The sequence below is a fragment of the Lissotriton vulgaris genome, chromosome 7 (genome assembly GCF_964263255.1).
Source record: "Lissotriton vulgaris chromosome 7, aLisVul1.2, whole genome shotgun sequence".
In the NCBI taxonomy this organism is placed as follows: Eukaryota; Metazoa; Chordata; class Amphibia; order Caudata; family Salamandridae; genus Lissotriton; species Lissotriton vulgaris.
The window spans coordinates 1,021,984,520-1,021,997,542 of record NC_141695.1 but is presented as its reverse complement, the minus strand read 5'-3'; the positions used below and the strand labels follow the sequence as shown (position 1 = coordinate 1,021,997,542).

Here is a 13,023-nt window from a genome sequence, read left to right as displayed (position 1 = left end):
GTTGCTGCATCGATTAGTCCACTTAGGAGCTCAAACAATGTTTATTTTTATTTTTATTATTGTTATTATTATTATTATTTCACAAAAACAACATCAGTGAAGCCACGGAGAAGGCACTTACTCTAAAATTGTGCTCTCATTATAAATAGTCATAGTAGACACAGTACCAATACAGGAGAAATAAAGTAGTAGCCACTAACAAAGGCATGTGAGCGATACATAGGTTCTTGTGAGATGTAGGAGGGGTAAGGATCGTCGAGTAGTGTGTGAGGGGAACAAGAAGGATCAAGTTAGGTGGGTGATGCACATTAATCTAGACAATGATGGGGTGAGGCAGTAAGCCTTCAGCAATCCAAATGTTCAGCAATCTCCCACGCATTCAAATGTTCTGGTAAGCCAACAGCCTCTCCTTCCACTTCTCTACTGACAGCCTCCCATGTCCAGATAGCCTCATGCTTTCCTTCTTACTGTGGACACTCTCTCGGCCTGAAAGAACTGTAGATCTGGGCTGACACAACATGTCTCTTACATAACATGGCATGACAACGCAAACCGACACATTAAAGAAAATGACTTTCCCTGCAATCACAATGTCGCCACACATTGATGCGGTAATTCAGTGTGTTCTAAAACAGCAACCCAGCAAAACCCAACAGCAGAACATTTGTTCCTTGGTGCACCAGCACACAGGCGGTCGGTCAGTGCACTCCTGTACTGAAGATCACCTCTTTATGGTTGGCTGGTGGCAGTCAAATAAATGCACCTTATGTGGCGTGCGACAGGCAGTAGCATACCGCTGTGTACATTTCTGTTGGAAACATCAATTTTGAAGACCATACATTTGTGGCTTTAATATTAGTGGTTTCTTAACACTGGTATCACGGGCAGGTGCCAGGCCGACTCAGAGTGAGACGCTTGCTCCCCACTCACATCTGCTTTGTCAATGATCTAACTGTAAGCCTTCCTTCGCAGTTTCAAGTAGTTCAGTGACAGTTCCAGATAGTAAACTGACTGTGATCTTACCTTCATCTAAGACTTTACGCCAACGCTCCCCGAACCGACTCCCGACTCCACCCTGCTCCTGGCTGAAGAGAGTAGAGACTGTAGGCCTGCAGGGAACGCGTGCGGCGTGTACGTGTTGCGTCACTGCAGAGCGGGGGCTAGCCAAAATGATGTCCAGGGCCGTCATAGGTAGCGCTTTCGCGCGCTACCAGATTGACGGCCCTGGGACCCACATCATTAAACGTCTGCCGCACGCGCACCGCCACTGCACCACCACCACTAAGCTAGGTGGTGGGGTGCGTGCATGCACGGTGCACGCGAGTGCGCGCAGCGCTTTCCGCATTTCATATCGGGCCGGGCCCCCTGCTCCGCAGTCTACTCTGCTGGCCGGCGGCGGGGCCCCCTGAGCGCGAGGCCCTGGGCAGCTGCCCCTTACCGCCCATGCCTAGGACCGGCCCTGGGTAGAGGACTTCTGGCGCATGCACCATCTCTGATGCTGGTGAAATGATGGAAGGATTCATAGCTGCTGTTTAAACTAAGTCTTCTTACCTTGAACCGGCAACACAGCTATTAACTGGCAAGCTGCCTACTTTGCACAATGAGAAGTCATGAAATATGCTGAACAACCACCGCTCCCCAACAACAAGACAATGTGGATCACTGACGATGAGGTGCACAGCTCAACTACATACCCACATCTTTCAGCTATAATGCCCTCAAAAAGAAATCGGTCCAGCTGGAAGTGGGAGGCTAGAATGCAGTTATCAAAAAGTAACCAGGAAAAAAGTATTCTAAAGAGTGAGTACCACTGTCCAGGAATGGTAGCTGGATGTTTCCGACTCTGGGTTGACAGAATTGCCTGCGGAGACTGACGAGCAACACTCATCTGCACCTCCTGTGCTGCTGCCTCAAACTGAATAATAAACTCCGGCGCCTCCTTCGCCCGATCTGCATTGCCAATGGAGCAAACACATGCAGTGAAGCTTCAGCCTATGCTTTTCCAAATGAAAGATAATAATTTTAGCAAGAATGGGGAAATTCATGCAGCTGATCAGGATTGCCCTAAAAGACTCACAGGATTTTATTTGCCAAAATATCACATATAACGCAGATCTCTGAACCCCAGAGACACCTGCATCATACAAAATACAAAAATTGAATTTGACCATTTTTCATAAAAATGAGGAGAAAATGGAAGGCAATACAAATAAAATCAACCCTTAAAACAACAACCCAATCACCACACACTGCCATCTATTCCAGAGCAACATATCTCTCACACAACAGCCATTGTACAATATAAGACCTCATCAGCCAGGAACGCTTATCCTGCCCAAGGGCCATGAATGAATCACAGATCAAAACAACACGGAGAAAAAGAAAAAGAAACAGCCGGGATAGAGAGGTCACCCTGGATCTCAACTCCGATCTCCCTGGGGCGGCTCAAGTTCCAGGTCCCGATAATCAGCTCAGCGACACCATATCTTTAAGTGCTTCCGGGGACATCCCCTGGCCTCAAACACTGGGTTGTACATGCCCATACAAAAGGATAGACCATTTTTTTAAGCGGAAAGAAAGGGAGCGACCGCTGCCTTCCAGGCCCTATCTCTGTCTCTCTTCCTCAGGATAAAGCCCAGGAGCAAAAGATGACGCTTGTAGATATTGCCCTCAATCCCTTCCATCACATGCAGGAGGACTAGCTCGGCGAATTGGGGAGCTCCCACCCCAGCACTTCAGAGAGACAGGCCAGCACCCTTCTCCAAAACCTTGCCTGTGCTGTACAGTGCCAGATAGTATGCAACAGGGTCCCATCCTCATGATTACAGCGGAGACACACCGGTGAGGCCATAAGCCCGCCCTCCAGAGCCTAACCCTAGTATAATAAACTCTATGGCGGTACTTGAATTGAATGAGCCGTAAACTCATTGCGATGGCTGCCCCTCGCGGAGATACCAGAGCCTCTGTCTAGCCTTCCTCTTCCATCTGACCCACATCGCCCACCCAGGCCTCCCTTAAGCGCTGCAGTGAAGGGGAACAATGTTTAACCTGGGACTGGGAAATTTTGGAGATCTTATGGTCATGAAGGTTCCCCATAAATGCCGTGGCTTCTACTGGGCTGAACTCCAGCAGGGACCCCAAGCCCTCCAGGCCGGGAGAGAGAGCATGCCTGAACTGTAAGTATTTGAAGAATTGGGTTTTCGGCATCTGAAAGTCTTTCTGGATGTCTTGAGAAAAGATTTTAAAATCGGACCCCGGATCAAGTCACCCAAGGTGAAAATCCCAATATTATCCCAGTCACGGAACCCCTGTAAGGACGCCAATTGTGGAAACCGACCATTATGCCAGAGTGGGGTCTGCCGAGTCAGTTTGTTCCACCAACCCATCCTCCGAAGCGCTTTCCTCCAGATTTGGAAGACAATCCGCGTGGCAGATGGTAATGAGCGTCTCAGCAGGGCGGAGTAAAGAATCGTATGTAGAGTATGATCCCCCATACACCATCGCCCGACAGCATATGCTGGGTCTGTCTTGTCCCCATACCACCTCTCATTTAAGAAGAGCAGGAGCAATGCCATATAATAAGACCAGATATACGAGGTTGCCAATCCCCCCCAATATGTAGATTGAAAACAGGTCGTTACACCACCCTAGCTGTCCCACCATCCCAAAGGAACTGGCCCAGGGCCGCATTCACTTGGCAAAACCACTGCGGGGGGATCGGAAAGGGATGATTCTGTAGTTGATATAACATGCGCGGGAGTGGGACCATTTTAAAAACGGCCATAAATAGATAAGGGCATGTGAGACCAAGTCTTAATGTCCTCACGCACGCAGTCCCATACAGGTGCAAGATTACGATCCCACGCCGTGGCAGGAGAGTCGGACAGATATACCCCCAAATGCTTCATTCCCCCATGGACCACCAGCACTGATGAAGCCCAAGAACAGAGCACGCCCCAGTCTCTCAGGACCCACAGGGTGGACTTTTGAAGGTTCATATATAATCCAGAGGTTTCCCCGACAATCTGCATTATTGGCAGCAGCCGAGGGCCTGTCCTATCTAAGTTGATGAGAAAGAATAACACATCATCGGCATACAGAGCTATGTAATCAGACAATCCATGTGCCCACTCGAAGCCGAAGACCTGAGCATCCATTCAAACCCAAGCAGCAAGGAGCTCTATGGCTAAGGAAAATAAATAGGGGGATAATGGACACCTCTGCCTGGTACCCAGCCCAATGGGAAATATAGAGGAAACAACGCCTGCTACCCGCACCAACGCAGTCAGGTCCGTGTACAGCATGGTTAAATATGACAAAAATCGGGGTCCAAAGTTCATAAACCCCGCTCAAAGAGTCAAAGGCCCTATCCATGTCTGCCAACAAAAGCACTGCCTGCACCCCCATTCCCTGAATCTTCGCAACCGCAACATGAGCCCGTCGAATATTGTGGCAGGTCGCCCGTTGAGGCATGAACCGGCCAGATCCGGATGTACAATTGAAGCTATAAGGGGCCGAAGACGATTGGGCAAGGCCTTGGCCAATATCTGACCTCGATGTTCAGGAGGGAGATGGGACCATATGAGGCGTGGTGCTCGGGTGGTCTACCGGGCTTGTGAAAGACTACGTCCTCCGCGTGTCTCCAATCCTCGGGTAGTCTCCCCAGTCACTGGCCTCCTCGACTGCCCTGCGATAGTAGGGTCCCAATTGCAGAAAATATATATTTTTTTAATTTACTCTGGAAGCCACTCGGGGCAGGGGCCCTACCGGGGTTCAGGTCCCCTAAGGTCACCCCCAATTCCTCCTCAGTGAGTGGGCATTCCAACTCCTCTCATACTTCATCTGAGAGCGCTTTAGGCGAGAGGACAGGCATTCCGTAGGGGCGTACAAGGCAGAATAATACTCAGCAAAACTCCCAGCAATAGCCGACACATCAGAAAAGGGTAGGCCCCTCTGGGCCCCACTATACCCGGTAGAGCCTGGGGCGAAGTGACCCGTGACATAGCCTTAGCAACAACATGCCTGACAAGCCTCATCCAGGAGAATATGAGAGTATTCCTGCTGCGCTAGCAGCAGTTGGCTACGGGCTTGTCTCCCTCCCTCCTCCCCACTACGTGCCTCCAGCTCAAGGATAGCGGCCTCTGCCCGTACCAGAGCCTCTCTTCGCGATTTACGGGATGCTACACAGAAAGAAATATCCACCCCACGAATCGTGGGCTTCATTGCTTCCCATAGGGTAGCAACTCCCTGAACCGAGCCTACGATGATCGTCAAGTACTGATCTATGGCCTCCTACAACTGTTCCCTGTAATCTTCCTTTTGGAGATTCCAGGTCGAGAGATGCCACCGGCCAGTATAGTGAGGGCCACTGGTGAATGATCCAATATCCCCCCTAGGAGAATATCAGCTGCCACCACTCTAAAATCAAATGCCCTTGGAACAAATAAATAGTCATGGTGGGAGAAGGAGTCATGAACCGCCGAAAAATCAGTGTATTCCTGCATTGTACCATGCAGCCTACACCAGGGGTCGACCCAATCGAGACTTTTCACTAAGGAATATAATTTGGTAGGATGTCGGACTTCCATCGATCCCTGGCCATATCCAGCACGTCATTCTAGTCACCACCAACAACCGCCAAGCCCATGGGTATATCTGGCAATATGGTCATAATTTTCTCCACCAATCCCCAGGACAGAGGCTGGTGGCATAAACGCTCCCTAGGACTAAGGCATCTCCACCCAACGTACCCTGCACAAACAGGTATCTGCCCTTTATACCCCCCCACGACTTGACATATGTGTACGCAACTCTACGATGTATTAGAATAGCGATCCCCCGGGACCCCCTAACAAACCCTGAGTGAAAGACATGGACAAATCCAAAGCGCTGGAAACACAACGCCTTAGTCCCCCATAAGATGAGTCTCCTGAAACATCAACACGTCTGCATTGGCGCGCTTGGGCAATTTCAGGATAGCCCCCCATTTGATCTTATCGAGCGCCCCTCTAACATTCCAGCTGAGGACCCGAAGGAGCCCAGAGGCCTTCCGTGTACTATCCGCCATTCCTATTCTGCGCTGACCCCATGTAACTCAATGACATGTACAATGAAACTCCATAGAGACTGATGAGCTCCGGAACTCTAATGGACAGTGCAATAACACAACAATAACACAACAACCCTCCCCCAACCTCAACCCAACTGACCTCCCCACCCTGTACCTCAAGAACCGTGAAGTACCTGTTGTGACAGGCAGAGCAGGCTGACCCCAACAGGAGGTCCCACCCCTCACCCGCCAATGGATCCCCAGTTCGCAGCCCATTGTCAGCTGGCCCCCTCTCTGTACGTAAGTCCCCACAGAGAGACAGGCCTTCGTATGTGCCTCTTGGGTTAATGCGAACAGTGAAAGTTTGAAGAAATTACACAGTCCCACTGCGCTCAGTCTGCTGAAATATGTTGTCTTGAGGCCGACCCCTCACATGCCGATGCACCCACTGACTGGGACCGACGCCTAGACTTTGAACTCCTAACACCTCTACCCCTGGGCCTAATTTGATTCCAGGCAGGCCCACTTGATGAGGAGTCTCACTCCCTCCCTCCTTGGTTGCGAATGAGGACGCAGCCACGCCGTTTCGTCAGCCCATAAGAACACCTCCTCTGGTGTATGAGGCTGGTACACCACACGCAGCCGCGCTGGATAAAGCAAAGCATAGGGGAGTTGGAGCTCCCGGAGATGGGCCTTGGCCACCAGGAAAGACTGCCGCCCTTGCTGCACCTGTCTCTCGTGTAATCCGGGAATATCAGTATGCGCGGGCATCATTGCCCAATGTGCAAGTTCCACCACAAAGCATCTCAACAGCTCCCCACCGGGAAGCCAGCCCTCAAGCCATTCTGTGAGAAACCGCTTCACGTTGCCACCCTCGCAGCCCACCGGGAAGCCCACGAAGCGCAAGTTGTTGCGATGAGCTCTCCCTTCCGCATCTTCAACCCTCAATGCTAGGCCCGTTGTGCTGTCCCGAGAGATGATACCTTTTGCTACCACATAGTGACCGCATCCTCCACTTCCGAGACCCTTGTCTCCGTCTTCGTGATACGGGCAACAGCATTCCGCAAGTCTTGGCGCAACAGCATTACATCGGAGCCAACCGCCCCGATTTTGACCTCTAGGGCGTCCCTGGACTGCGTGATGGCAGCCATGAGGGCAGCATTGTCCGGCACCGTGCTCGAGGATCCCCCAGTCACCGCTGCCTGGGACCCCTGACCCATGAATTTATCAATTGTGCTCTGCTTGGTCAGGCCGTCACCCGTCTTGTCCCTCGTCATGGTGACCCTCTCACTCCGCCAAACCCAAGGCAGAGGTCACCAATGATCACAGCACCCTGTTGCAGGCGAGCAAGCAGATCGCAGTCAAGAAGAGGCCGGCAATACATATCTCCTCGACCCCGCCGCCCCACTCTCAGCAGCTCCGGGGACCCAACAATCTACCACAAGGCTGATGTGGCGGAGTCCAGAAAAGTACACCCCATTCCATGTGGCCCAATGACACACTAGCAGGGACCCCCAGCTGGATCCCCTGAAGGCAACACTAGCGCACACTCCCCCCCTGCGGCCCGGCCAGACCACCGAACCCCCAGCAGATAGATACAGGAAGAAATGGGAGGGGACGGCGAAGTTGAAGCCCAAAGACGAGGAAGGAGGCGCGGGCCCCAGTCAAGACCCCAAATGCTGTAGTAGGCTTCCCTCACAGCCCAGGCCCAGCCTGACCACCACCACTCAACGAGGCAAAGGGACTACGGCCAGCCAACCGCGCCGCACACTCCCCGCAGCACCTCAACACCGTGGCCCTGTATGGCCACCCAGCCCCACTATGCCACACACAGGAGTCTTCAACACCAGAGGGCCGCCCGCACCCTGCGGTGTCCACAGCACAGCATAGCCCAGCCGGTCGCTGGTCAACGGTATCCGATATATAATGTAGGAGGGTGGGAGATAACAAAGCAATGGGCATGAGCCCCACCAGAACGATGGTGGGCCACCTCTCGGAGTCCCCCTCGCCCTCAAGCCCTTAGGGTCCCCCTCAATGAGGCTTATCTGCGCACTCACCCTGGACCCACCCACGGCCCAACAAGACCGCCGAACCACCAGCCAACAAGCGCAGATATTTGGGGGGTGGAAGAGAGTGAGAAGAGACACGGGGTCCCAGGGAAGAAGGGGGTGCGGGTCACCGTCTGGCTTTTTCTCCAGAGGACACACAATTACTCACAGGTCCCAGCTGCCCGCTGGGCCAAGAGGGCTCCAGAAGTTGCACCAAGCACCTACACCTGGAATATCCGGCTGGGCCGCTGCTATGCAAGACACATGGCCAAAATGGCGGCTGGCCGACCACACCACATCCCCTCCCTATTCACCACGGCCCAAAATGGCAGCCACACCGCACCTCCGCAGGAGATCTCAGGGCCAGGGGGCAGTCCACTCCCGAGCAAGGATCTCTGCTCTGCCAGCGCCAGCTGGGACCCCAGCGACCTCCACAGGGTGACCCGCCAACACCGCTGATCCTTTTAACTGCGTTTTTGTTTTTACTGTAATGATTTTAATTAATCGATCAGTTAAATAAACTTCAACTAGAAAAATATCAATTCAACACTCATCTGTAAATGTATATTTTCCCTCTGGCTGATGAACACGAGAAGAACAAATAGTATGACCTTTGTGTGAGTCAGCTTCAAGAACATTTACATAAATCAGATAGCATTTACCCATGGCACTTGATGACACTATAGCTAGCTGTTGATGAGACCTGCCGGCCTTCTCTAAAAGGGAGATGATATCTGGTGAAGCTTGTTGTGAGGCCAAACACTCTAATAACCTGCGGCGCGAAAGCTCATGATTGCGCTAGCGATGTTGCCAAAGATCCCCACTTCAGTTGGCTATGTCCCTGCAGCATGTGATCATATTAAATATTTGTTGGTGCTGGGTGCCCCCCAGCTTCAGCGCATCCATGGCAAAACATAAATGAAATGCAAACGAGCTTCACTTTAGAAAAAAGATATCGTATCCACACTGCCTGGCTTTGCATGGGGTTTAGACATTTTGATCCAGGAAAACTCCTCTAGTCACCTCAGAGGGTAGTTAGGGGATTTCGAGACCAAGGCCAAAATAGGCTTTCCAAAACTAGGGCAAGCACTGCTTCGATCCCTCGAACCCACACTTTTGGGGATGTCTTCAGCTCTCCTCTGGGAGGCTCTGGGCCTGTCCTCATGCCTAGTCTTGGCGGTCTGCAGCAACTGTACATCCGCAGCAGTGCACCACAAGTCCTCAGCAACAAACCAGTTTCAGTGCCATTTCTCTACAACCACCCAAGCCGACGGCCTCTTCTTGGGTGCTAGTGTGCAACAACAGGAGCTCATGGTGCCCACTCCTTCAGAGTTTAGTCGATCGGGGCTGCCTCAGGATTACGACAGCTCACTCCCTTCTGGGCCCAGGGATAATCAGGGAGCTGAGGCACCAGCTCTGGACAGAGTCCAATGGAGTCCAGAGATATGAATCAGGAGTGGGTGTACTCTGCGCTTTAATTGGAATTAAAAAACAAGGGGTCTCTCAAAGGGGTGCGGCCAATGCAATTAAGGGTGTGCCTTAAAAACATGTAAGCTAAAAATATGTGCTTAGCATAGTGTGACCTCTGACTGGTATTTTGCTGCTTCTGTCAATGCCTCCAGAAAGATAACACAACATGCAACGTTACACCTCCAACAAGCCCGGACTATTGGCGGCTTTGCCAGTGGTTGTTAGTTGTGTAAGATAAATAAGTAACAACTATGGCTTCGTAGTATAGAATATTGAAAATGCTTCTGTTTTGAAATGAAGGGACTGTGAAAGAACTAAAACAAGTCTCTTTGAAGGTACCTCAAAGGGAGTGAGGGGTGGTGCTGCTGCAGAGCTAAGATTTATTGTTTCACCCTGAGGGTGAGGGCAAAAATGAGGAGCCCGATAGAGACCCGTCTCGGCCCCTGCTTTTCGGAACTGCCGGTGCCGACCCCCCGGCAGGACCCGGCCCAATTAAAGCGCTGGGTGTACTTCAGGATACTGACAGGGGACTAACAAAAGAGTTGGTCCTTCTTCTTTCTTCCAATTCTCCTTACTAGTTTCATGGTCCATACATAGGAGTTCTAAAGGGAGCTGAAGAATTCTATCACTGGTTGACTTTCACCTAGTCTAGTATTGCCACATCATCTCTCCACTTAGAATTCCCAATGACAGGTGTCAGCCTACTGACCGCCATAACCTAAACAGCATGCTTGGAATGTTTCAAGTTGGCAAAACATTCCAAAATACACTCATATTAGATCTGCTGTGTTTTCCCTGCACCATCTCCTCATCCCCTTCTCTCTTAGACATCAAAGGGTCCTCCTACCTGTGCTCCCATTCTCCTGAGAACCACTGGAAACATGGGTCTGCCCACTCTCTATTGTTCAGGCTGGGAACGTCCCCGCACAAATTAACTAAGAGATGGTGCCGATAGTCTCCGAAATACATAACCATATCCAGGGCATATTATCAAGACAGGCGATAAAATTATCGCCGTTTTAGCGGCAGAAAACTGCCGCTAAAACGGCGTGATAATATGCCCCCATATCCTTTCCTTCAGTAACCGGGTTAATCCCTGTGGGAATGGGCCTATTGCCCACAGAGTCTCTGATCTGCCAGCTGAGGAACACAACACTTGCAGCCACCTAGACAGGCACCGAAGAGTGAAGTTCATTAGCAGGAGACTAAGTATAACATACTTCATACACAAACATGAAACACATTAGCTACAGTAAATTGACCTTTTCCAGAGCCACACAAATGTATATAAAGAATTGAATAAGTACCACGTACCAGGTAATGTTTACAATCTTACACATTTTAAATTTAAACTGCACAATGTAAGAAATCATTTAGCCAAAAGGGAAGGTGCATTGCCAACATGCACATAGTGTGCCATTGCGTACACTACATCTGCCTAGATAGAGCTTCACGGGGACAAGTTCATCCTCACAGGACTTTCTGCTGCCTCACATGCCCTCTTGTTCCCAGCATTAACCAGGGTTGGATGTGTTATGTTAGAAAATACCCTATTGCAACAGAAATTACCTCCAAATGGCATAAATGGACACTGCATTCCAGGAATGGCAAAAATATACCAGAAGTTGTTACCAAGCGCCAGGAGCGTGGGCGAAGTACTCATTTTATAACATTTTATCAGTCTTGATCACTTTTCTGAGACTGTTTAATGTCCAAATACAAAAGTGCATTCCCAAGTAGAGTAATATTTCTTAATATTCAGTGAACATACCTGGCATGGTGTTGTCCATGACAAAGGCAATGCAGCCCCCCACAAACATTTCTGTTGTTAGAAGCACTGTTAAAATTTGGTCAATTTCTGTCACACCTAAAAGAAAAAGTAAAACGGAAGATTACAATAGAGGATCTTTTACATGTGATGCATGAAAAACGTACTCATGCTATCAAAGAGATGTCAAACAATTTGTATGTATGCAGTCATTGCTGGATAGGTCTTCAGGCATTCTATGCTAGTACCCTCGAGTTGGGGGCAGGTTGTCAACAAACAGTTAGTGATTCCCCCATGTTTATAACTTCATTACCTCTACGTCCCTCGTCCTCGACCCAGTCATCACACATGAGGTATTCCACAAGACAGGAAACAAAACAGGAAACGCTTTTTAGACTCCACCCACCCTCCTGTCAGGTGCTATAACATACCTCACCACCAGAAGCACATCCTGTTTTGTTTCCTGTCGGTGGATGCTGATGGGTGATGCTTGGGTGAGTGCCGGGCACTTACCTGCTACGCCTGTCCTGTGGTTTCCGCCTTTGCTGGGCTCTGGGGGTGCTCATGGACCTTCATGGGATTTGGGAGTCGGGCTGCTGGGCCTCCTGGACTTCCCCTGGATGCGGGGGACCTGGGTTGCGGGGCTTCTCGGGTCCCCCGGTTTTCTTCATGGATGGCCTCTCTTTCTTGCACGAGGGTTCCTGTTTCTTCACTGTGGTCGGCGGATCTGGGCTCCTTTCGGTATTTTGCTCCTGGATACGGGCGGGACCGGACGCTTTACTTCGGTGCTCCTCTGCTCCCTTTCACCTGTTCGGGCACCTGGTTGAGCTCCGGGTGCTCGTCTTTCCTGCCTTATTGGACGAGGGTTTTTGGCGCTGTGACATCATCGTTTTGCCATCGGATTCTGCCTCCAGATATGTCCTTTGGCGGCCGCTGCTTGGGGGCTCGTCTATGGCCCCTCCTTCTCCCTCGTACCTTTTGCCGCTGTGAATCAGCTGATGGGTGAGTGCTGCTTTCCTTTATTTTGGCGGGAGTCTAGTGGTTGTTTCATTTACTGTGGAGTTGCTTGTGGTGCTGGCTGTGCATCCCAAGTATGCTCTGTTTGCTGGTTTGCTGAGGCTCTCCTTCACTATGGGGAAACATCACAGGAAGAGAAAGCATGTCTCTCCTGTTCGGTCTTCCTCTTCTTCCCCAGACAGTGGGGATTCTGATACCAAACGATTGAAGCGCCTGATATTGGAGACATTGTCTGATATTCAGGCTTCCAAGAAGGGTGCTGGGGGTTGCTCTGAGGCTGCTGCTGACCTTTATTCGGATATTTCTTCATCTGGGTCCTCTGATGAGTCTTCCTTGGGTGCGGTGGATCTCAATGGCAAGTACATTTCCAGGGAATTGTTGCCTGACCTTCTTTCTCATGTTCGGGAGAATATGGGTTTCCCTGATGACTCTGTGCCCAGCACCTCCCGGGACTCTGTTCTGCAGCAGTTTCAGAAGCCTGTTGCTTCTTCCATGCCTATCCACCCCTTTGTGATGGATGTTCTCCTGAAAGAATGGAAGGACCCGGACCATATTGCGATGCCCAGGTTGATGTCGAAGCTCTATCCTTTACAGGATATGGAGGCTGCCTTGCCCGATTCTTTGAAGGTGGATTTGATTGTTGCTTCTCTGGTGGGTTGGCCTTCTATGGC

At 50.7% G+C, this 13,023-nt stretch overlaps 1 protein-coding gene across 1 annotated transcript in view; it reads right to left on the bottom strand.

Annotated features, from left to right (window-relative positions):
• Positions 1-13,023, bottom strand: part of SLC23A1 (solute carrier family 23 member 1) — a 479,920-nt gene that overhangs the window by 54,527 nt on the left and 412,370 nt on the right. The window contains exon 14 of the mRNA XM_086931444.1: positions 11,339-11,434. Within this exon, the coding sequence (XP_086787570.1) occupies positions 11,339-11,434 (96 nt within the window). The remainder of the gene's footprint in view (positions 1-11,338; positions 11,435-13,023) is intronic.